We start from the raw sequence: 25,261 nt of genomic DNA, 5'->3' as shown, positions 1-25,261 counted from the left end.
ATTTAACAGAGCCACTTCAATTGAACCTTATTTATTCTTCACTAAACGCAAAGCAGAGAGCACGTGAAACCGCAGATGATGTCCTCAACCCTCGAAAATAGTTTGGACAATGGCTGTGAGTAAGCAGAATGTGCCGAGGTTTGACTTTCATTAAGGTGCTGCACGTGCGACCGGTTGCCATGATTGTTTGCACAAGGTACACATGGACAATTGTTAATAATACATTCGAATTGCACAATGTGCCGGTCAATTCCTTGACGACTATGCCTGGAATCTGCCTTGAAGTGCCAGTGCGGCACTGATTAATGGCTCGTCTTCTGCGACTTAACCTTGGGCTGACATTAGTTATAGACCAGAAAAAATACTTTTGGCCTCAAATGGATTTCAATTTGTTCATGAAGTCACTGAAGGCAACATCAACTGCAGAGTAGGGCTCTGCGTTTTGTTCGGAGGTGACATTTCTGGGTAATTTGTGACATTTGGAAAGCATGTGTGTGCGTGCATACCACCGTCTTTGCGCACAGCGATGAACATGGAGGCTATGTTATGTTCCTTAGGATTACATAACTTTTAGGAAATCATCGCCTCCTGCGGCACTGAGGAACTATTGATTTTGACTCCACCAGTACGAAGACAGTTACCGGGTCAAGCGAACAACTCTGAACAGTCGGTGGTGTGCGGCATTCTGTGCTTAACGGCCAGTTGAGGCCACTTGGTTTCATATTCTTAGGTTGTTTTTGGTAAAGTCACGTCGGTAAAAAATTAAAATTAAAATTAATTAAAGTAAAATGAAAAATAAGATAAAAATCACGACGTTTCGGAGGCAACACAAACTTCTATCTTCAGGTGGAAGCGTCACAGCATGCTTGCTGTATCAAGTAAATGAGTAAAATAAAAAATAAAATAAAAACCACGATGTTTCGGAGGCAACACAAGCTTCCGTCGTCAGGTGGAACCGTCACAGCACGATAGCTGTATCAATATAGACGTAAGCTTGTGTTGCCTCCGAAACGTCGTGATTTTTATTTTATTTTCATTTTACTTTTATTAATATAAATTTAATTTTTTTACCTACGTGACTTTACCGAAAACAACCTAAGAATATGAATCCTTGCAGTCACGAAAGCTGCAAATCTAGAGCCACTTGGTTTGTTCCGCTCTAGAATGTGGCTCAATATAGAGCCTTGTCGTTCAAGGGATATCGTTCGTGTCATGCCAGAGCCAATTCCAGTCTTCCCAACTCTCATCCTGCAGAGCATCTGCTTACAACTATTTTCACTCCCTGTACCGTCGACTATAGATCATGTTTTTAATGAGTGCATTTAGAATTTGTAATTGGACGCAGAATTATGAACTCGATGCAGAGCTGGCGCCAGAAATGTATGATGTGTTGCCAGGATAATTGGATGCATTTGCATTCATTTGGGTGGTGACGGGGCGAGTGGTAGTGCATTCCCGCCCCTTGTTTGCAGAAGTACATGATTCGAATCCAGCATTCTCCCCCCCTCTCCCTATTAACACCGCGGGTGTAATAACCATGAAAATGCACGCCGTCTGCTTCACAGTGGACGTCAAAGATTATGTGATGTACAAACGTGTCAAATTTGAAAGACACCCCCCACACCCCCAACAATGAATCGATTTAAATATACACAGCAATCATTGCCCCCTTCAATGAAAAGTTGTCAGGACGCTCGTGAGAAAGAGTATTAGGCTCTCCTGGGTAAACAAGCGTAATACTAGTTAATATTATGACATTGCACAACATGCAGGGTTTAATTTCAAACAGATCTGTCTTGGTCAGTGACCTGGAAAATGTTCGCAGCCGACACACCACATCCAGTCTACATCTCGCTGTGGTTCTGGCTACTAGTGACACGCCATCTACACCAGTCTACCAACGACGCGTACAATATTTAGTTACACATTAAGCCTTGACAACATGTGAAAGCCTTCTAAAAAAATAAATTAATGATTTAGTATGGAGCAACTGTGGCGTAACGCTCACCCAGCGGTTGATTTGGTGCCCCCCCCCCCCACCACCATCACCACAATTTAAAGAGCTGCTTTCCCACCGCAATGTCTCTTCGGCAAACTGACCAGCAGCACGCCCGGAAGGAGTAGCGTGATTTATTCAACACACCTGACTTGTACATCTTTGCTTTAGCTCACGTGCCTGGTGGGTGCAGCATCACGCTGCACGCTCCAGGCCGAACATCGTCAGAAACAGGAAGGATTCGGCCAGCAGTGGTCGTCGTTTGCCATCTCGGGAGCAGGGCCAAATTTAGGGGGGCGTAACAGGACATTTATTCAGGGCCCAATATCCAGAGGGGCCCGATACAAATATAAAATCCATTTCATGTTTATTAAAAAAGTTAAACAGATGATGCGTATTATAAATGTAATATGAAGCTCGTTGTAATTACTGGCGAAACGTCGTACTCAGATTGTAAATGTTGTGGCTTGGCTCTCCAACACAACCGGTGTGCTGTACTAGTGACGAATTGGCCACGTTCTGTTTACGTGACAACCCTTACTAGTTGGCTGTGTCGGGTGGTGGCGAGTTTTAACGACACATTTATATATTTACGTGATCAAACCCCAAAAAACCCCCTCTATTATGAACCTCTTAGTAATCAACTGCAGGATGAAGACCCCCCCCCCCCCCCCATAGTGTAGGGTTTGTTTGCCATACTTCGCCATGCTGGTCAGTATGGGTTGGTGAAGGGGATAAGGTGGGGGAGTTTCCATGACTGGGTAAGATATCCCACTCTGCCGACATTAGCCGTGGTCAGTGAATCAAACTCAGCTTGGGTGGATTCCTTGCACAGTGCACTGACTGCTGCACCACCACTCCTTTACAAACCCGCGAATGATATCTGTGCCCCCCCCCCCCCCCCCCAGAGATCCAGAGACCTGGGTTGTGAACCCCCTTACCAGGCACCTCGAAAGTCTGGCTTGCTTCAACAGAAAACTGGACCTGACGAAGGCAGCTTTTTGCTCCACCTTGATTGATGCTTCGTACATGTCCGCAAGGAGTGTGCGAAACATCGCGATGAGCGGTAGCGCTACGTGATGCGCAGGCAACAGCTGCGCTTGCGTGGGCTGTGCGCGCTTGACGGTAATGACATGTGGCAGGCAAGATGTGCTCGTGAACGTGTCACATTTGCGGGTCAACGGTTGAAGCAGGGCTACTTTGCCAACGAAGTTAATGGTGTGAGCATAAGTACAATTGGATCCATATTATCATTACACCACTTGGATCTCAAAATGCGTGTCATATTAGTGGAATGAGAGAGAAAAATGAGAGCAGCAGAAAAAAGGTGAGAGAGCGCGCTGGGCGTATCCGTGACCTTTGTGGATTGGATGGTGAGCTTTGTGCTGGGGCAGAGTTGTGGTCAAGTATCCAACGCCAACAATTAAAGAGATGGGCTTTTTGAGGTGGGCGGGTGGCAAAGAGGTCACAGCGCTGAGCCGGCACCAGTGAGATCCTGAGTTAGAATCCAGGCAGCGGACCCTTGTGATTAAACCGGGTTGTCAAGAGCAGTCTGTTGTTGATCTCACTAATTAATGCACTCAAAATTATAATCACATAAAGTTTGGTTTCATCATTTAATATGGGTAATTGTCAGGTCTCAGAATTTAAAATATCGGTTGCTCCGACATGCAGTGAACATTTCCTTCTGTAGCAGGGTAGGTGGGAAAGTGGTGGTGCTCACTGCTGTGTGACTTAGAGGTTACTTGAAGCTGTCTCGGAAGTAGTTCTGTGAAAGCCACTTCTGTGGGTATTTTTCTAATGAAAGTTCCAAATTGATTCTTTGTCTTATAACTTGCCTCCTGGGGCACAATCGAGGTCACATTTTGGCAAAATACAATATTTCTTAAAGGCTGCATATTCAGTCTCGCCAACATTTTACCATTTATACAAAGGTGATTAGTGTATCAGACACTTAGGGGAAGTGCAACCCATCATATTTCGAAATGTTTGTTCCGATTGTGATTGGGTTGTTATTTAGGAAGTTTGCTCTAGTTACAATGACAGGGTGGTCGGGTTTTTGTGTTACAACGCAGCTACTGTCAAGGCCAGTATGGAATGGAGGGACGATTTGTGGGTTTGGCAATAGTGTGGCTCTCAGGACACAATCAATGGTGTTTGGCTTGGCTGGGCCTCTTGCTATTGTAAACTGCCGGTTTCAGGTTTACCTGCCGGAATTCAATAAAACGCCAGCAGCATTATATTCCGCAAAGCTGTTTTTATTTCGCTTGAGCTAATTCGGGGCAAGTCGCGGTTGTTTTTCTGCTGAAATGAACAATGATCTGATATTCATTGCTATCAGTAGCCATGAGCCATTGGTGGATATTCCAAATTCCCATGACAGGACACATATCTCGTTGTAGGGCAACCGCTGTTGAAAACTAATTAGACGCATTAGGGGGTCTGTGAAACTATGTTTGAACTGTTCACCCTAATTATTGACTTGAACACAGGATTTCAGTTTAAGAAGTGTGTATTTAAGTGTCTGTACACGAGTGTCCAACTGACAGAAAATTAACTATGCATAATCATTAGGCCTTTAGAAGTCATCTGCTGAATGAAGGCATTCGCAATATGCCACAAACTGTCATGCTTCTGAATAATAATAATAATAATCCACATTGCACCTTCACACGACCAGCATTCATCACTCATTGTCTTCAATGTACGTCCTCTCCAGTCTTTGTCACTCCATCATTAATCCAGTTTTTTTTATGACGTAGACATAATTATATGACCATATAGATTTTAACTTAAGAATACATTTTAAACAGAAACTTGCGTTTGGGTCAGGTTGAATGATGTTCAAGTTAATTTGTGCGACAAAGTAGTCCACATTGAAAACTGACAAAAGCTGTGAGTAAGTACTGAAAAAAAAAACATTCATGGGAAAATTATTTTAAACACATAGCATGGACTCCACTCACACTGCCAATTTGTGATCCAGCAGGAAATAATGTAAGCACTGCTACATTGCATAAAATAATTACACACATGCAGTGATGAATTGCCTTTCAGAATTTAATCTCAGAAATGCACTATGCAAATTACGTTGGTTTGTATAAAGGTCAATTCTCCAGCTCGCGTTACAATGCTGGGGATGCTTATATTACCCCCCGCCCCCCCCCCCCCCAATCTATCAGGCAGCAGGGCTTACTGTGATATTTTTTTGAACGCCTACACATTTTTGCCAGAGTATAATCCCAAGAATATTGCCATTGACCGCGGTGTTATCGCAGAATTGTTTACCTCGCAAAACCTTGCCAAGTCCATGGTAGTGGAAACGAAGTAAACAGTCAATACAATCAAGAATGTGTTCTTCAGGAAAAAATATATATCTCTTAACCTCCTCAAATATTCGATTACCGATGCAAATTAAGAGTCTGGTATATCTGCAATTAAAATAACCGTTTATTGATTGAACAACAACATCTTCTTGGTTCTTTCGGTAAAGTCACGTAGAAGGGAAGTAATAAAATAATAAAAATAAAACATAATAAAACAATTCTCACGACGTTTCGGCCACAACGCAAGCAGCCGTCCTCAGGTGAAAACCAGGTCCGTCGAGGCGACAGAGTCTGAATGAAACAGCACACGGGCTTAGAGCATATATATAAGCTGGGCGCATTGACAAAGGAATTTGCATATCAACAGGAATTTAGCATATTTATGGGAAATGCAGGAATGTAATTAGTACTGCATATGCATGTGCATTATGCAGGATTAACAGCATCAAAGGGAGCTGCAGTTACTGCTGCTGCAGCAGTTGCTGCTGCTGCTGCAGTTTCTGCTGCTGCTGCAGTTGCTGCTGCTGCTGCAGTTGCTGCTGCTGCTGCACTTGCTGCTGCTGCTGCACTTGCTGCTGCTGCTGCACTTGCTGCTGCTGCTGCACTTGCTGCTGCTGCTGCACTTGCTGCTGCTGCTGCACTTGCTGCTGCTGCTGCACTTGCTGCTGCTGCTGCACTTGCTGCTGCTGCTGCACTTGCTGCTGCTGCTGCTGCAGTTGCTGCCTTATTCATTTTAATATAACACTATGTATTATTCTACCCACCCTAATGTGTATCATACTGCTATATGTTTACTGTACAATTACGACACCATACATTACTCTGCACACTGCACCATGCCAGTGAGTGGAACGCGGTCTGAAAGTCACCGTTAACGTGAACACAATCAGTTAAGATCCGAAATGGTTTATTACGTCCTTCCAACAACAACATGTTAAACCAGCTCACATTTTGACCTGACCTTGTAAAAGGGTTTCATTAAAGACACGTCCTCATCATCAGCAGCCACAATCAATCTGCTGCTAACTGAAGGACCTCCCCAAGCTCTCTCTCTCCACCTCTTGCGACGCTGTGATGTAATGCTCCGCCGAGCACCTGCCCACGAGCTGATTTTATCGTCCTTGCAAAGCAAGGCCTAAAAAAACAAATCTATAATGATAATAAATATCTCGTGCCTATTTTGTCAGTCGTATGCAGCCTGCTGTTTTATAAATTATCTGCTGCTCGACACCGTTGATTTAATTTGGATACGTTCATTCAAATGAGACCTTGGCGAGGCCCTCGAGAGCAACAGAGTGCTGCTGCTTGAACGTGTCACTCATTTGTCTCTCTTAGCATCCATCCTGTCTAGTCCGTTCTCCCCCCCCACCGCCAACGAGGCTGCACAGGCTTTCAATCCAAACCGCTTCACAATAACCCTTTAAATATAACAGCAAAAACTAACCTCATCAAGGCTACCTGGTCGAAGAGTATTGTAACGTGCAATGCATACATGCACGGATGGCTATTTTGCCATTTCACTTTTGGATAATGGGGGGGGGGGGGGTTCATTCAGTAGTGGGTTGTTAATTGTTTTACTTAACTTTCGTGACTGCAGGAATTAATATTCTTGGTTCTTTTGGTAAAGTCACGTAGATAGAAAATTAAATTTTAATTAAATGAAAATTTACAAATTTATACATTTCATTTTATTTTCTATCTACGTGACTTTACCGAAAGAACCAAGAATATGGGTTGTTAATGTAGCTCGTTTGCTGCATGTATATAATTAAACATCAGCATCGATATGGTGAAAAGATTTTACGCAACTGTAATAATGAACAGGCCGTTTGTAAATCCCATCGCTGGATCTTGGCCTCCTCCGCACGCCGCTGGGGTTGTTTGGCGATACACTTACCCATTCTAGTCGGTGTGTGGTGGGGAAGGTGGGTGAGCATAGAAGTATAATGCAACAATACATTTCGCTGCATTGTCCTCTGCTGCCCACCACATAGCCCAGCATCCTACAACACCTGTTACACCACGGCGATCACCGACCACGGTAGGCTCGAGTCTACTTTGGAGATCATTCACAATGAGGTTGCTTTTGTTTTCGGCATCCCTAGTCTGATCAATACGTATATGTTTGTACTCACCTGCATTGCAATTGCCCAGGCCTCTCTATTGTCCCTGTCACTGCTCTACCCATTACCCCCCTCTCATTCTCCCTCTTGCTCCCTCCCCATCCTCCCTCCCCCCCCATCCTCCCTCCCGCTCCCTCCCCATCCTCCCTCCCCATCCTCCCTTCCTTCCCTCCCGAGACCCCCACCCCCTCCACCACCTCCTGCTCCCTCTCATCCTCGGCGTGCCAGCTTAGCATGCCGAGGCACGGCCAAGCAGGAAAATGCACCGCAGCAGCGGCAGCTCTGCTTCCTCGCTCGCCTGGTGGGGCAGAAGGATTGAGCTCTCTGCCTTGTGAGGTCGCCCAGTCTCCCCCTCGAGCTCGAATATTTATATACGGAGAGACGCCGCACGTGTACGCATGCGTGCGTGCGTACACGTTGGTATGTGGTTCTCCCTCGTATCCCCTTGCAGTATAACCCCGTCGCTAATTTGTTTCCTTGTAACTAATGCATTTTCCAATACCCACTCTTGTGTGGTTAATAATGTGTGCGACTTGGTGAGTACCATTGAGCGTCGCGTGTGCTTCTGTGCTTCAAATAAGGCTTACGTGAAATAAAACAAATATATATCTCTGAATACTGTACTTTCAAATCAACATATTTGACATTAACCACACGTGCTATAATTTCTGTGTAGGAATAGGATTGACGGTATTGTGTGTGAATGTGCATGCCTCATGGGAGTTCACTGCACAATTGCAGCTTTAATTTTTGAATTGTTTCCATGGCATTATTAGAGCAATCGGTGATGCTCTGAGCACTCTGGCTGTTGCTTGCATTAGGGACGCTTCTCGGGATTTCATGATGGGGTGCATTCAGTTGTGCGCTCTCGATTGATCATCGTCATTATAACCAATGTCATGGCCAGCCACCAGCATCACCATTATCATGAGTGGGCTGTCATCATCGGCGCCAGCGACTCGGTGGAAGATTGTGGCGATAATAATTTTGGTCACCAAAAATTGTCTCATTTTTTATATACCATATTCTGCAGCATTGATTTGATGAAACAAAAACCGCCAGGCCTATTCCCTGCAAATTGTAAATCATGAGCTCCTTGGGTGAGCATTTGCAAAGGGAATGAGTTCCATTCCTGCCAATAATGGGTTCTGATTGATGCCGGCTATTCAATTCTATCTCCGAAGGCCACTGCTTGTCAGTCATAGGCTTGCATTGACGCCAAGATGATTGCATCACAGAGTGATGTAGTAATGTTCGTACAGGGGGGAGAAGAAAATAGGTCAGATGAAAAGCAACTGCAGCTTAAAGCTGCGATAGCGTCACTGTACGAGAGCTGCTGCTGTAAACAGCGCCGCTGTGATGCGTCTCTTGATTAAACGTATCGACGCCAACGACTTCAGTTACCGTGAGGGTCCTGCGGTAGGACTTTTCCTCAATCGAAGCAATTATAACTGGAGTAAATATTTAATGGCGCCTTTGGTGTTGCGTTGCGTGGCGAGCTTGGATTGCGTTCGTTAAGATTCCCCAAGCGCTGTCGTGAAGCCTCTCGGTGCTTTTACGAGCGATGATTCGCGACGCCAGCCGGGAGTCGAGGGTGGTGCATGATGAGCGCAGTGCGCGAGTTCCTCTTCCTGTGGCCCCCCATCATGCGGCAAGCAGCCCGCGTGCACGCTCATCGCAAAGCCCCCCAACCCACCCCCCGGCAGCTCCAAGAGCAGTCAATGATATTCCACGCTGATGGTTACCTTGCACCAATGCGCGGACGTGCACGAAAGAGTGCGGAAACGCAGAGGTGGCTAATGGTTCATATTGCATTGATCAAGGTTCCCGGCAAATTGACGGGAGAACACCGAGCGCATGGAAAGGATGTGGGAGCCATGAGAACGTGCAACCTGATTTTTGTGAAACGTTGGTGAATGGTGAAATACACGGTACCATGTAAGCGTCGAGCAATCTCCATGAAGGTTAACAGATTGGTGAGGATGCAACAGTCGTCTGTGCACAGTATTCACCCTGGTGGTGTCTGTTGTCGATGGTTGTATTGAACAGTAGCTGGGAACTGCACGGTGGCGAGCGTTGCCTTTCCAGTAAAGATGCAGCCCTGCAATTTCTTGTTCACGCCACTGCTAGCAGAAGAGCCTCTACTGGACGGAGCTATAGTGAGCCCTCCGAGAGGATGATTATCCTCCTCTTTCACGCTGGCTTTATACCTTGGTAGAGGTCTTGAAAGAGGTTGAGGTGCCCACAATTTACCCCACCAAACACAACCTGTTGGGTAAACATAGGTGGGGGGAGGGGGGGTTTAGGAAACTTGCCCTTTATTTCATTTGCTATTCTGAATGTGAATGTTTAATTTTGAATGTTTGACATTTTTAACGATATACTCTTTAACTGGCGATGACTCATTCTGGGAGATGCACGAGCGCTAGTGCACATCTCATTTGTACGAGTAATTTGCATCTTCCTCGGCCACAAATGTGTCAATTGTCAAGTGGTCGCCACTCGCCCGAGCTTTAAAGCGTGACAAGAATTTAATGAAATTTCTGCTTTGCAAGTTATGTTCTCTTACGCGTTTTTTTCATAAAAGTGACAATCATAATTTTAAATTCTCATGCTAATCCCATACAACATCCATCCCTATGTATTTTTCTGTCATTATATGTGAATTCTTGCAGGATAGTTTTCTCTTTTCTCAACCCGTCCTTTGATCACCCCTTTCTCAGCCGGTCTGATGACGCTGCCCTCCGATCTGATTGCCACGATGACACAGCGTAGTCCAAATTAGGGCACGTGAGCCCATATAAAATGCTACCGAAGGTGCTCGTAGACGAATACATTTTATCGCATGGTATTAATGTGTAATGCTATTAAGCACAATTGTTTCTCAATAACCATATCGTCATGCGTTGATTTATCGTCCTCGTTGAAACACTGTACTCGGTGGCGTGCCGTTGGCCTGGCGTTATTTGAACTAATTCAGTCAGTTTTTATATTTCCTTATAATCGGGTGATAAATCAACGAGGTAACTTGTCTCCCTCGCAAAGGAGGGAAGAATACGAAGATTATCGTGGACAATTGAATATTGCAAAGGCGACGAAACGTGTAACATTTAAGGCGACGAAAAAACGCAAACACCGTTTGTATTGCACAATATGCTTGTGCATTTCAGTGGCATCTAAGAGGGAGTCTGCAATTACCCGTGTTCACTCCCAACAATTTCACCACCATCCACAAGCACTTTGACTCGTGACCTGTGAACTGATGTGTGTGGCACCTTGTCAAGCTATTGCGTTCAAGGCGGTGTGCATGGTCACCGCACACAATCACGCGCCCTGACATATTCGAAAGCCACTGGGAGTTATGCACTCTGAAATCTAAATCTGAATTGAACACTCATTTCTTTAGAGCTGCTTGTTTGTGTTGCGTTTGTTTTCTTTCCCCTGCACACCTCCTGCTGCATTGGGATATTTGGCCAATGCCCCCAACGGGGAGTTGGGTTTTGCGTGGGAGAAAACCGGGAAAATCTGGAGAAATCCCGCAGCGTACACCAGGGGGTAACATTCAGCACTGCCATTTTCATGGTCCCCTCATATCCCCACGCCCGTAACACGTGGCAAGCCGTGGTGGTCACGCATGCAGGTACTAACCAGGCCCAACCCGGTCAAATTTCAGGCAATTTAACGACGTCTGGCGCGTTTAAGGTGGTTTACTCGTGGGTTCTGTTGTTTTATTTACACGTGGATTCGTTCACGTGCCACTTAAATGACATGCATGCAAACAGCAGCGTAAGAGAAAGATCACGAGAAGGAAGCATCCATTCTGAGGTGTAACACCTCAGAAAATGTAGCACCTGCGATTAGCACCGTTGGCTACGTACGGTGCGAAAGAAGTTCAACATACATACTCAACCTTATTCAGTTGTCAAGCTATTGGGAAGTAGAACGCAACATAGATAACACCTTTCCACATATGTCTCTCACACGCAAGCCGTCGGTCGCACGGTCTTCTTGGAGTTGCCATCTTGTCAGTAGCGTTGGTTCACCACAAGCGAACACATTCGTGCGGAGGGAGCTGGTAGGAACGTTGGGTTGCTCGGTCAATGGCCAGGGTCAATGGCGGCGTGGTGTATTCCGCAAATATGCCCGACTGTGAGGGCGGGCACAAGCCGGCGTGAGTAGGTTAAACGTTGAGTTTTATAAGGGCACCACGGGGTGACCAGCCCCTCCCCACCCAGCCCCATCCACCCCACCCTCCCCACCCAGCCCTTTCCCACCCTTCCCACCCATCCCCTCCCCACCCTCCCCACCCAGCCCCTCCCCACCCAGCCCCACCCAGCCCCTCCCCACCCAGCCCCATCCCTCCCACCCCCCACCCAGCCCCACCATCCCCACCCAGCCCCACCAGCTCCACCCCACCCTCCCCACCCAGCCCCTCCCCACCCTCCCCTCCCCACCCAGCCCCTCCCTGCACGATGGACGGACACAATAATCCCCTATGGGCTGGTGTAACCAGGAGGTCCCTACCAGTAACAACACTGCACCAGTGTCGACATTCGTTGTCTCGCCTGCTTGAACCAATGCCGGTGAGCTGCCATTTGTTTATATGCAAGGACTCGTTCTGTGAGCAATGGCTCCTGGTTTGACGCAAGCTTAATGATTTATTCGTGACAAGTAAAACGGTCCCTTTCATTCTGGAGCGTTTCAGAACCACCGCAATGTTCCTGCACAGTCATCAAGAGTCTCTGTGTGTGCATGCATGCGTGTGCAAGGGTAGTGTAGCGGTTAGCACGCTGCACTACGAACCTGGCGACCCGGGTTCGATTCCCGATCACGGCCAACACCAGTGACAATTATCCGAACCGGTCCTGGGCTTCCCCTAGGTCGACTCAGCCTCAAATGAGTACCTGGTGGTGTTGGCCACCCACCCCCTCGTGTGCCGTGCCGGCCTTTTATAGGTGCTCGCTAACAGCACTTGCCCCGACAGTCTGTTAAGGCTACACGGGGGATCTTGTTTTGTGTGTGTGCACTTTCCCTAGGACAAATGACGCACGAATGCAGAGGCCACCCTCGCAGGGAGGGGGGGGGGGTCCAAGCTAAAGAATGTAAAACAATCGCAGAAGTAAACCTGGCCTATTGAGTGATCTAAAACTGGCCCAATGAAGCTATAATGTAGCGTTGTGCGAGTGTGTTCACCATATTTTCGAGAGTGTTTTGGTAAGTGGTCAGTTCACTGCGCTGCAAACTCGCCTCGACCACCGCCACAACAAGCAGGGGTATGGGTGGGCAGGCTGGCGATTTCATTTACCCGGCTGCCTGGTAATCAGTTAAATCGGTCAAATGAGCAAACTTTAAACGTGTAGTTTTCACTTAAGAATGGGTAATAATAATACTCATAGCAATGGGTGGGTTGTGGGGCACCTGGTACCGTGCTGTGTTGTGAATACGGGCACTGAGTTCAATGTATTGGCCATGGCCAAACATCAGTGGTGATTATCTGGGCCTCCCATTGGTCATCTCTGCCTTCAATGAGTACCTGATGCAGGGTGTTAATATTAGCACACAGAGAGAGACTAAGGCAGCCGGGCATGCTCCTGGCCACCCAACTCCCCCTTGTGATTTGTGACAAACTTTAGAGTTGTTGTTGCTTTCTCACTTAATTTTGTCCTCAACTTTGTCTCTGTGGACCACACTGGGGACTTGTGTCTTTGTTTACCTCGCCCTGTGTGTTTATTTGCCGTAATGAAATAAAGTGCTCTTCGGTTAGGAACAGATACAGATAGCCTTTGTGTGTGGGGGTTGCAGCGGGAATTTAGTTCATCGCAGTAAACCACATCCCGGCTTTCCAATCCAGACGCTAGTAATAGCATTCATTTTGAACGTTTCCCGTAGAGCTCGTTGACACTCTTTGCGTCAAGTGAGGAGCAGAGGTTGAGTGCTATAGGGGGAAGCCTGTAAAAACTAATGAGCAAACGCTCGGTGGCTACATGCGTGTGCGCCTTTTCTTAATGTCACGGTACTTTGGAAATATAGCGTACGAAATCGCTCCGATACGGATATCCAAACACCCAATGCGGCGGCGCGCACAGGTTGTGTTTAAACACGCGGATGTAATTCATCTCTCCCTGAGTTGATGCTGGCATTTGCAGGATAAATGTGGTTTTGTGTTAGCAACACCAAGCCGGTCCTAAAGCAAGTGAAAAACATGTTTGTGTTATTTATTGTTCTTGTTGTTGAACAATTGAGTTATTTCCCTTTGGAATGTAAAGCATAAAAACCCATCTTGTTTTCATTTCTGCATTAATCGAGAAAGACAAAGGCAGGAAATGCACTTATTTATATTTAAACCCCCTTTCAAAATGCAAGACATTTTCATTCAAGTGCAATTACATTCACGGCACAGCAGCCTCTCCTGTAATTAGGTCTTCGGTGAAGTGAAGCTTCGACAAAGTTCCATTGGCTTGCGCCGATGCCCCTTTTAATTGCCCGCTCTTCCATCCTCAAAACCAAGAGACGACTCCGTGGCTGCAGATGGAATGGAGGAGATAACAATAGAGCTCTGGCTTTATTCAATGAGCCCAAAACACCGATGGTTCCGTTCACAATCGACCGGCAACCGCTAGAAAGAATCGCCCTTGTAACCGGGCCACGTGGGGCCAGTGAGGGGTGGGTTACCGCCACGAAGTATTCCTGTCAGCGTTTCTCAATGCGAATTGAATTGATGGGAAAGCCTGCCTCGCTTTGCCACTGCCCACGACATCTGCTGCGTGTTTACGTGAAACGAACATCCATTCCTTGTTTTCGTAATAACTGCACATTGGCAACAACAACAAAATCCTGCAAACAATTATTATTTGTTTATATACTTATTTCTTTACTCCACTTTGTATACGGTAGTTATTGTATATTTATTTGCAGTGGAGGGTGGGGTGGACTGCTAGAGTGAAATTATAGTAACCAAACAATAACCATTACCTACATAGTGGGCAGCCGAGGGTAGGGCAGCAAAATCCATTGTTGTACTGCACGTCTGTGCCCACATTTATACTCTCTGCCTTCACAAACACACTGCCCAGTGTGGTGAAAAATGGTAAAAAAAAACCTCAACAACCCACACAGTGTGGGGAGGAACTGTGCAGCAGTGGATTGACAACCAATACCTCTACTTTCGTTCACTGGGTCTCTCTCCTGCCTGTCATATGTAGCAGGGCATCATTTCAGCTGGGTCTGACTGGGCCGTCGACCCGGAAAATATTTCCGCACACAACAACCCACATCCAGCATACCCCTCGCTATGGCCGCGTGGCTATTATTCAAGTGCCACCTACACCATTCTACCAGCGATCCGGAAAATATTCAGTGGCAAATGTGAATATTTGATCCTTACCCATCTGCATCCTTGCTGCGTTACACTGCGTGCACAGCACAGGGTGCTCCTTGACCTTGTTTACATGAGCTCCATGCACGGCGCAGTGTGTGATGGGAACAAAAAGGCTGTCTCCATTTAATTTGCCAAATATTTCACATTTTTCCAGCCAAATGCCAACAAAAATAGGAACCAGCGGTGCACTGTGCCACCACGTGTCAGAGCCAATTGAAAAGGTACTGCACTCTAGACATGTCATCTGTCAAGGGCAGTGCTGTCATATTATTAGGTTTATCACTACTCCATTGAGTTTTTCTTCATTTTCAGTGCTATTTTGTCGATGTGCTATAAATTGAACCTTAAATCTAAATGTTTTTCTATTGGTGTTTGATATGTATGTGTGGGTATATATTTTCTGACAGTCAGGAATATTGTTTTTTTTTAAAGATTAATTTGTCAAGTTGGATGTTGACTAGCATTGTATAAAATATATAGTAATGTGAAGATGTAGTTGTATATGTGTGGATATATATGAACCGTCAAGTTATCAACTATGTTCAAATTATCATGTCAAATTTATGTTCAGGAACAAATAGTCTCTGAGGTCATTCCCGCTACCTCAACCATTTCTTTATATCAATACATGTCTCCATGTATCATTGTTAAATATTGAATATAATTTTACGTCCAGTAACCCTGAACTTGTGTTATCTTCTCGCCTTGCTCCAGTTTTCTCCTACAAAGGAGAAACATAGTACATGACAGGAGATCCACCTACCTTTGTCTACCAATCTTCTGACATGTCTACCATCCAATCTGCATACTTATCAACCAGTCTACCTACATAGTACTCCACTGTCCACCTCCCTATCTATCAATAAATTTAGCCACCCATCCATCTGCCTTCCGAACCGCCTTCATCCGTACACGAGAGATGTTTATTATTATTATTACATTTGTGGTATTTCAATAAGCACTTCATATTTGTTCAAGCGCTGCACATTTTGTGGCCAACAGCAGCAGGACACAAACATAATGTCGTCAGTCAAATTGATTTTGGCCCTGCACTTGGAAGGTTACCTCCTCCGTAAGTGGGGAATTAAGCAGTCGCCTAATTGTGACTTGCAGTAAAGTGCAATGCATCACTCGCATCACTGATCTTTGTCCAATACTGGACACGCTTTTGCAAGACGTGCAAATGGAATCTACTTGGCAACCCCGGACACCATCAAATAGCTTTCCATCTGGTGACCCCAGACACCATCATCGTCATTACCGTCATCATCGTTGTCAGCATCATTAATCATTATCATCACTAGTGCGTAGGTTTTCGCGGTTGTGCGGTATAGCTCTCTGATTATTTGCCGGGTTGTACTGCACTCTGTTCGACGCGACGTCCGACGTGTTGACAGCACGTGGAGCGGAACGTTGGACATCGTGCTGAACTACACCCAGTGTAGTTGAAACTCTTGCTGCTGTTGTCTTGCTCGACGATGCTGTTTCCACGTGAGCTCGGTTGCTACCTTCACTGGAAATCAATGCCAGGCCTGTTGGAAGCCATGTACAAACACCGACGTGCCTGAGCACACCGCCCACATGGGCAAAGGCACAATCATCGGAGAGCTAATCTGTGTCGGTACAAATCACCCCGCGCTTCTCCAAACGCCCTACTAAATAAAGGAAATTACACGAACTCTGTTTGTTCTTCCACCCCCTTTTGTCGCAGATGTCCGTGTCGAGGATGTCGGGGGGCCGTGGCAGCGTCCTCGCCACCGACCCTGTCATCTCCCAGCTGGAGACGATTCCCGAGGACCGGCGCGCCAAGGCGGCGGCGGTGGCGGCGGCGCAGCGGCGCGTCCACAGCGCCTCGGAGCCGCCCGAGAGGCCCCCGGGCCGCGTGAAGCGTGTGCCGTCCGACACGGACGGCGGCATCCGCACGGCGGGCAGAGACTCGCCGAGCTCGCTCCGCCATTCCAGTCCGGGTTCTGTAAGTGCTTGTGCCATCCGTCCACCTGCGCCATCCGTCCATTGCTATGGGACCATCCATTGTCATCAATTATTATCATTAGGATAATTATGGTCAGCATCATTATTGTCTTCATTGTCGTTATCTTCATCATCCAACATCATAATCCTCCTCCTGACCCCTCCACCCCTAATTCAATAAAATTCTGACCAAATGTATATTGATATAGTGTCTAAATGTGACCACATCTCTACATGTTGTACAGGAACAGTGGGTATATTTATTTGTAGAGAGAGGCAATCCATCATAGGCAGTGGAATAAAAAAAGGTCTTGAGCCTGGACCTGTACATTTTGACTCGGAGGCCAAATGACAAAGACCACCCTTTCCCCACCCCCGGTTAAGCCTTGTACACCATCAGGGTGAGTGCTGTAATCGAGCACCTTTGAAGGTTGGCATGGCACAGTGCTGATGTTTGACATACTGCACTGGACATTTATGTGAAGCTGGTTTGTGCCCTCGGGGAGGCCAGGGCAGGTTCAGATGCCACTTGCCATGGCTGGGAATTGAACCCAGGTCACAGGGTATCGTAGTACAGCGCAATAACCAGGGGGGGGGGGTATACACCCCCCCCCCCTTCCCACTCCCCCTTTAGACAAATAAAATACCCCCCGGATTTGCATACATAGACTGTTGGGCAACACCTTGCGGGATTGTAATGTTTCGAAGACCAGTGTCCCCACGGTCAATGGGTACGGGGCAGCGTTCAAATTATGTGACGGTCCTGAAACATTGGTGGAAATTCCATGTTCTTATAGGCAAGGGCAGTTTATTCACGGTACAGCCTACATTAACTTTCCCTATATCTGTATTTATTATAACAACCCCAGAAGGATTGGCTGATTTGACCACCAATCAGAATTTGGAATTGCAACGTTCCGACAATATACCAAGTGATCTTACAAGTGCATCTCCCAGCCACTGCGGTACTTGCTTCTGATTGATAATGATAACAGTTGCTCGATACATCGATGTAATGCATTCATTTGTTATCCCCCCTCGCCCCGTTTCGATGGGTAATAGCATTCTGCCCACGTTGGCGGTGTGCTTTGGCTCGCCATCGGTGTCTGTGCGTGCCTTCAACTGGGCTGGGATTGATTTCCAGTGAAGATAAAAGCCGAGCTCACCTCTGAAAGGCATTGCCAAGCGAGAATACAGGACTAGCGAGAGTTTCAGAGCTCGACACATTTACGATAGGGTCTGGCGTTTTTTTTTCATCAAGCAAAGCGAAACAAAACTATTAGAACACAGGATGATCAGTCAATATTAGGAATACAAAAACATTGCAAAGAGAATAACAAAGGAATGTAAAGACGTGCTTGTAACACCATTGTATCCTCACAACATTATCATTACAGGTGTAGATGCTTTTATTTTGTATTAATAATGTATGTGGGTTTGGGCAGAACATGATGCTAGCATGGATGATGGCAAATGGCCTGAGACTAACTATGGACTGGCAGCCAAAAATGTAAATACGACAAAGAGAACTTGTACCCCAGAGATGGAGCGATGAAATCAGCTTTGTTCAAGTGCTAGATGGAATGTTGTATCGCAAAACCATGAGATATGGCAACAACGTGGGGTGGGGGGGAGGCCTTAATTCAGCAATCCGCCGATCCTGGCTCAAGATGATGATATCATTGTTATGTAATTCAATGAGATAATTGTGCGGACTCGGAGGTTAGAGTGCTAAGCTGGCACCACTTAGACCTGGGTTGAAATCCAGGTATTTGCCTGTGCTTCAATTGGGTCCTCAAGTGTCGTGAGCTGATGGCCTCAGTCCTGTCACCAATGTTAGCACGAAAATAAAACACGTCCAATGAAATTTAGTTTTACACCGACTTCGGCTTAGATTTCAGCTCTGAGAATTGAAAAGATCAGTTGCTGTCATACTGCATGCAACTGGTGGCTTCAATGTATCTCAGAAGTATATCCGTGATATCCACTTATGTGTGCTGTTGTCTAATATCAAGGGTTACACTGCTGTGTGAGACATGTGAATGGAGTCTTTATCTCTCGCTGCCGATAGCACAAGTAGAATAATTTGGAGAAAAAGATAACAGATTTTTTCTTTAAACAAATGTTATTTAAATGCAGACAGTGCAAGCAATAATAATGTTAAAAGGAACCCAGCTATCTTGGGAACATGAGGGCTTTGGCAGTAACTGCATGCTTATCTGTTTTGTGCCGGATGAAACAGTCTTTGGTGAACACCCGATGCACACAGGCAGAATAAGGCTCACTGGCAGAGTGGCTTATGTGCTGCAGACACGGCACACACATTAACCTGCCTGGCCTGGGGCTATGTGCTGCTTTCTCCTCCTCCTCTAATAATAATACTTGGTACGAATGTTACAGCCAGATAACTTTAACTTCATGTCACATACATCCATTATATGAATACATTATAACATGCATTTAAATGCTGATCACATCTCCCGTGCCCATTTCGCAGCGGAACATTGGGGAAGCAATGTGGGGGTGGGTTCTTTCTTTTAGGACATCTTCTGTTGTAAGTTTTCACCCGACGCTCTCTCTGTGGATTCGCTCGGCGCTTCTCCCGCTCCTTGTACTATCTCGAGTGAGAGAGAGAGAGATGGAAGGGGAGAGTCGTCTATGCCTCGTGGAGTTGGCAAGCTTTAGATGAGCGCTAGGGACTCGCTGGCGCTCATTCCCGTGTGTTCTTTGGGTAACACTCGTTGTGCTCCCCACGATGTTCGCCCTTCTGCCCAGCAGCCGGCCTCCCTTTCAACTTAAGCATTTCAAATGAGACCGCGCGCCCAAGGATTCCGTCTGAAGGAAGTGGATTTCTTTGGCCACCGCAGTGCAGGGCTTGCGGCATGCCGTGAAGGACACTTACTTTCGTTTTCATTACGTAATAACCGTCGCGTGGGAATTCTTTTTCAGCAGCTTGTGCATGCCGGTGAATAATTTTAACATGCTCCTGTGTGTTTGCAGACATTTACATACCTACGAGTGGTCGTGAGTCATCGTTGTCTCCCTTCATTTATTTCTAGTCGTAACATTACCTTGATAAATTGGGTTAGATCCTGGCCATGGGTAACACTTGTGGCGTGTGAATTCCAAACCTGTCCTTGGGCTACCACCTTCTTTAATCCGTACTTATCAGTGTGGTGCAGCAACCAATCCATGGCCAATGCGATGTGGGGAAGTTTTCATCTAGCAGTGGAATCACAATGGGTTACAATTAATTTATTAGAAAAAACAGTTGCCTCGATGCATTGTGAAATCCCTGTTACATTACTTGAAAACATAGACCCATTCCGTGCTTATGTCGTAGCCAAATCTGGTACACCTGTAGCGCCTAATCGTCTCTGGGCTCAGGGCAGAGTTAAATGTCACAAGACATTGCTTCAAATAAATTCGAGGATGACTTTCTAGGTGCAACTCGATATACGGCACTAGCGTATAAAATTACAGCGCGGTTCAATGTTTGAGTTTTTTTTTTTCAAATGCTTGTGACAGTGCACTAACAATGCCCATGTGGTCCTTTACAGCCCACGAGCCCAAAGTTTGGGAAGGTGGATTCATACGAGAAGCTGGAGAAGCTGGGCGAAGGATCTTATGCCACCGTCTACAAGGGCAAGAGCAAGTGAGCCACGCTACTTGGAGACCACATCCATAACTGCCCTCCTAAATCTATTTTCTTATCTATCAGTTTGCTCAATTTCCAGCCGTATATTTCACAATTGTGTACACACACACACACACCTTGCATGCTGCATGCAGACGCTCCTCCACACACCACATAACCACTGCCACCGGATGGATAAACAGGGCAGCCGGTATTGTGTAACCTTAAAGCCAGTGCCCTAGCAAGGGTGGGGCAGGCAGGGTGGCTGCCTCAGGCGTCGCCGGAACGTGCGGCGCAATTGTTGGAAGCCAGCTGTGGCTGCCGGTGGCCTCAAATATTTGGTGGGGTTGTGCTGGCACTGCAACAGCAAGGTGGTGGGAGGGGGGGGGGGGCGCAAGGATGGCACCCTGCCCAGGCTCCAAAATGTCCAGCTATGTCTAGCTTACGACTCTACCTAAAGCGGCGGATCCATTGGCGGTTAATGTTTTGCTATGAAAAAGATTCAAACGCACGTCACGTAACTGGAATTGCTCGTATTGAAACGTTATTCAAATCGGCAACAAAATCACATTATACGAGGTGCTCTCAGCAAGCAGAGTGTCGAATGGGGGTGTGGGGTGTAATCAAATTGGACCCAGCAGGATCGCATCATTTTCTGTGGCCACAGGTGCTTTTCGCATGTTAAAGCATGCGAGCGATAGGGAATGCAGCGCAGCGTCTGCACCGCACTCCTGTGAACCTGATCGTTCCCCTTGGTTTGTGCACTGTGGCATGAAAAATCGTAGCTGCTCAGAAAAAATGAGTTCTGCAGCCAATCAGTGGGCCCAGACACAGCCTAAGGGGTGTGCGATTAGGGAGTCCGAGCAGGTCACAGAGCTGTGACGAATGCCAAATGTTTGAAACTTTATAATTTGTTCGCAATTTTACGGATATGTCTTAAAGTGTGCGTATAATGGCCACCACTTAATATGCAAGTCGCATTGATGTATGCAACAAATTGCAACAAATGTATTACTTGTTAGCAGAAGATTACATTTTAGGAATGTAAAATAATCGTTTTGCCCAGGGCACGACTGTATTTACCTTAAATCCATGCAGGAGTGGTCTATCCCTCACCCTATCCCTAACCACAAACCCTCTATGTCCCATTTCTGCCATTCATGGTTCTACCACTCCCATTGCACAGCCACGGTTGCATGCGCCCTCTTGTACCTCAAGGCCAATGCTGATTGGTCGCAGCAGTGTTTTTCAAAACAGCGGTGTATTTCACGAAAGCTCCCCTTCCCCCTAAACCAGGTGGTACCACCACCATGTGTCATTACTTTATCCAGGAACACCCGCACGGATCTCCGTCATGCACTCTTTAAACAGAAACCAAATGCACCGGAGCCCAACCAGCGGGGTAGTAGCGTGGTTGGTATGGGCCCTGGTGCTAGGAATGAAATGGTGCCCCACCCCACCCCTCTTCAATTTCCACTCGCCTCTTTGTAACCCGGACCGTAGGCCCCGGTGTGCAGTTGCACCACCTGCGCACACGATAGCTACGCTGCTGAGCCTTAACGAGGCGAGGGAGTGGGTCGGACGGAGGGTGCACGTGGGGTCTCACTGCTGTGTTGTCACGCAGGGTGAACGGGAAGCTGGTGGCACTCAAAGTGATCCGGCTGCAGGAGGAGGAAGGCACGCCCTTCACTGCCATCCGCGAAGGTAAATGCAACGCGGGCGCCCACACTTCTCCCCCTTCTCACTGTCGCCTCAGAAGGGCCCTTTGTGCGTCGAGCTGGGTCAAGAGTTATGATCATGGATGTTTGTGTCTCTCGCGGGGCAATTGCACCTTCCTCCAGTTGCTGCCCGACTAGAGAGTGTTTGCCATTGCAAATTGAGAAACTGCTTCCTGGACAACATCACTGGCCCTGCCCAGCGTTTTAAGTGCTTTGAAAAAGATGCCAGTATGCATCGAAGAAATATACAATGTAATGGTATTCTACTGCATTGAATATATGTACTGTAAACTACATAGCATGGAAGAGAAGGCCAAATTCCATCCAGAGGCACTCTCTAGAACTCCCTCTAGTGGTGGCCTTCTGTCAACAGTGGTGTGAGCAAGTAATTGCAAGACTGGACCTTTTATATTTTACCTTTTTACCTGTATACCATGTAAGGGTATTATAGTAGATTTAATATACATGATACACTACGTAACAGTATTCCAGCACATTTAAAATGCATTTTATACATAATGCTCACCTCGATCATATCCTGACATGAAATCTCAAGTTTGCCGGTCCATCATATAGTCTCTTTGCTTCTTACTTGTATGCTGTGTATGCATACCGGAGCGGACCGCCCCGCTTTAAGCTCCGGCCCTGCCTCCACGGTTACCCCTTCGGCATGAATTCTCAGAATGCGACAGGGAACCCCTAACCGCCATCCTCCCGTCTGCAACTCGACCACGCGATGCACTCAGCCCTCTGTGTGTATAACGCTTGTACACTACACCGTGTCACGGTCGGAAATGTATTAGCGCGCAAAGAGGGCATCTGTCGACACATTCAGTGATAACATTGTAACGTCCTGTGTCTGTGACAAGTCATCTTGTGTAACGTGTGGAGTGGGGTGGCATGCGCCGCGTAATTTCAGCCCAACTGATGAAGCCCATGTTTGTAATGACAAGAAACCCAATGATTTCGGTGTAGTCGTCCGAGCTGTTATTGCCATTTATTTTAAATAGGCGGCTGCGTTCAAAGTGAGATGGGAACACGTTGGCCGCTTGACGTGTGCGTCGCCGTAGGAAGTTGATTAAAGCGTTCGAGTATCCTCTGACGTGGAGGACACAGCGCTGGACACACGACACATGACACACGGTGGACACACACGAGACGCAACGGAAGGGTTTCTACTGCAAGGAGCTCAATAGAGCCACCCTAGAGAGCATTTGGCCTACTCTTCCACTCTCACCAGACATCTTGGAAGAAGTTTCAAGTTTTTCAAGTTGCACTTATCAGGTATAGCCCTGTGAGCCATTCGGCTCTTGAATCGGGTGCAACCGCAACAAACAAAAAAACAAAAACATGAACAAGAACAAGAGGTGGGAATACCCACATTTTACCCCGCCACACACGATCTGCCGATCAACTAGCAGTGCTGGACTCGTGTACTGCTGCGTGGACAGAGGCAGGTGGACTCAAGAAACGTACCCATTGTTGAAACTGCTGCACTGGAAGATTGAACCGGCGACCTCTGGATTGATTGCAAGTGCAGTGTGCTAACAATTATACCATGGTGAACACAACCCACCACAAATTACGCGACAATCATACAGGAAGAGACATAATTGGGCAGGCAACTCTTTGAATTAGTCCAAGATATGAATCTTGGCAATGTATGAGTTGGTTTCTGTCAAACTCCTTAGTTTCCGATTCATGTTCTTCTGGCACCAACCCACAAACCTGCAAATCCACAAATCCCGGCCACTCAGGTAAAAAAAAAGGAAAAGTCTCCGGTCTCTTGAGCCGTGTGACGAAAAATGTTCAACTCTAAAGCCAACCCATGTTTAGCAGTCGACGAACGCATAACATCACAGTGGGACAGAGGTCACTTTTCTCCCCGTTTCATTCCTCCTCATCAGACAGAGCCGACACACACAAATGTCTACATTTGAAAACATCTAAATCCGGTGTGCGCACAGCAGGACGCATATAAATGCCCTTGTTAAATGACACTTATTCATTTGCATTTTCTTTTGTTTAAAACCTTTTCTCTTTAATGCATTGTAAACAACGTTTGCGCCAATTATCTGCGCCGCTCGGTCTTTCTATTACCGCCTCTGCGTTGAAGTTAAATTACCAGTGGCATCCTGCGCCGGAGCCAGAGGTCACGATCATTACGGTCTGCCCTGCTTTCCTGCCGCCTCGCATGCCTGCCTCTAATTAAGTGTGCCGTGCTCACCACGGCCCCTTTGGCGCACCCCGGCCACATCTGCCGACTAAAAAACACCGCACGCAAAGAATGCGTGGTGTAGTTTTTATTTATTTATTTATTACATATATACATACACGTACACCGGCGCACTCAATGAAGTGGTAGACGTGTCCCCTGCCCTCATGTGAGCATTGAGTGACCCTCCCCCCCAACCCCGTCTATCTGCATTGACGCTCCTGGGCTAGAGGAGGTGAGAATTTCACTTTCTCGTGCTCGGTATCCACCTCACTGTTGGGCAGTGGCAGAGGTCGCAACCGGGTACCCGATACCCGTACCCTACCCGATACCCGGCTACCCGTACCCGGCCGGGTACCGCACGCAAAGAATGGCCGGGTACGGGTACCCGTTTGCGACCCTGGTGCGGCCGGGTACGGGTACGGGTAGGCCGTGAGTCACTGGTGAGTAACCGTTTGTCACTCATTTCCCAACGTACTTGTCTCTTCTCACAATTCAAGTTCCTAGAATCAACCCACCCGCGCCTGCAACATGGCTTCATCCCAGAGGTCGCAATCAGGTACCCGATACCCGTACCCTACCCGTACCCGGCCGGGTATGGGTAGGGTATGGGTACGGCCGGGTACGGGTACCCGTTTGCGACCCTGGTGCGGCCGGGTACGGGTAAGGAATCAAAACCCGTTTGCGACCTCTGGTGTGGTGGGGTTCCTTTGTTGGGCCATACATGAAACAGGCTTTTTCAGTAACCAAAGAGTCCATTATAAATAATTACAAACAGTGTTGCCAGCTTGAAAAAATGTGAGTAATACAAATTTTACTGTATAATAAAAATCATATATAAATCCCAATTTTTTAGCTGAAAATATCTTTCAATATTGAGGACTGCAGAGCTTGGGC

General features: G+C 46.9%; 1 protein-coding gene across 4 annotated transcripts in view; it reads left to right on the top strand.

Annotated features, from left to right (window-relative positions):
* Positions 1-25,261, top strand: part of LOC133344848 (cyclin-dependent kinase 14-like) — a 119,508-nt gene that overhangs the window by 9,833 nt on the left and 84,414 nt on the right. For all 4 annotated transcript variants that reach the window (XM_061555100.1, XM_061555099.1, XM_061555098.1 and 1 more), the window contains exons 4-6: positions 16,535-16,795; positions 20,355-20,449; positions 22,056-22,135. In XM_061555100.1, the coding sequence (XP_061411084.1) occupies positions 16,535-16,795; positions 20,355-20,449; positions 22,056-22,135 (436 nt within the window). The remainder of the gene's footprint in view (positions 1-16,534; positions 16,796-20,354; positions 20,450-22,055; positions 22,136-25,261) is intronic.

Source organism: Lethenteron reissneri, chromosome 20, assembly GCF_015708825.2.
Source record: "Lethenteron reissneri isolate LAM-NWPU_2019-01 chromosome 20, ASM1570882v1, whole genome shotgun sequence".
NCBI lineage: Eukaryota > Metazoa > Chordata > Hyperoartia > Petromyzontiformes > Petromyzontidae > Lethenteron > Lethenteron reissneri.
This window is presented reverse-complemented; position numbering and strand designations above follow the sequence as displayed.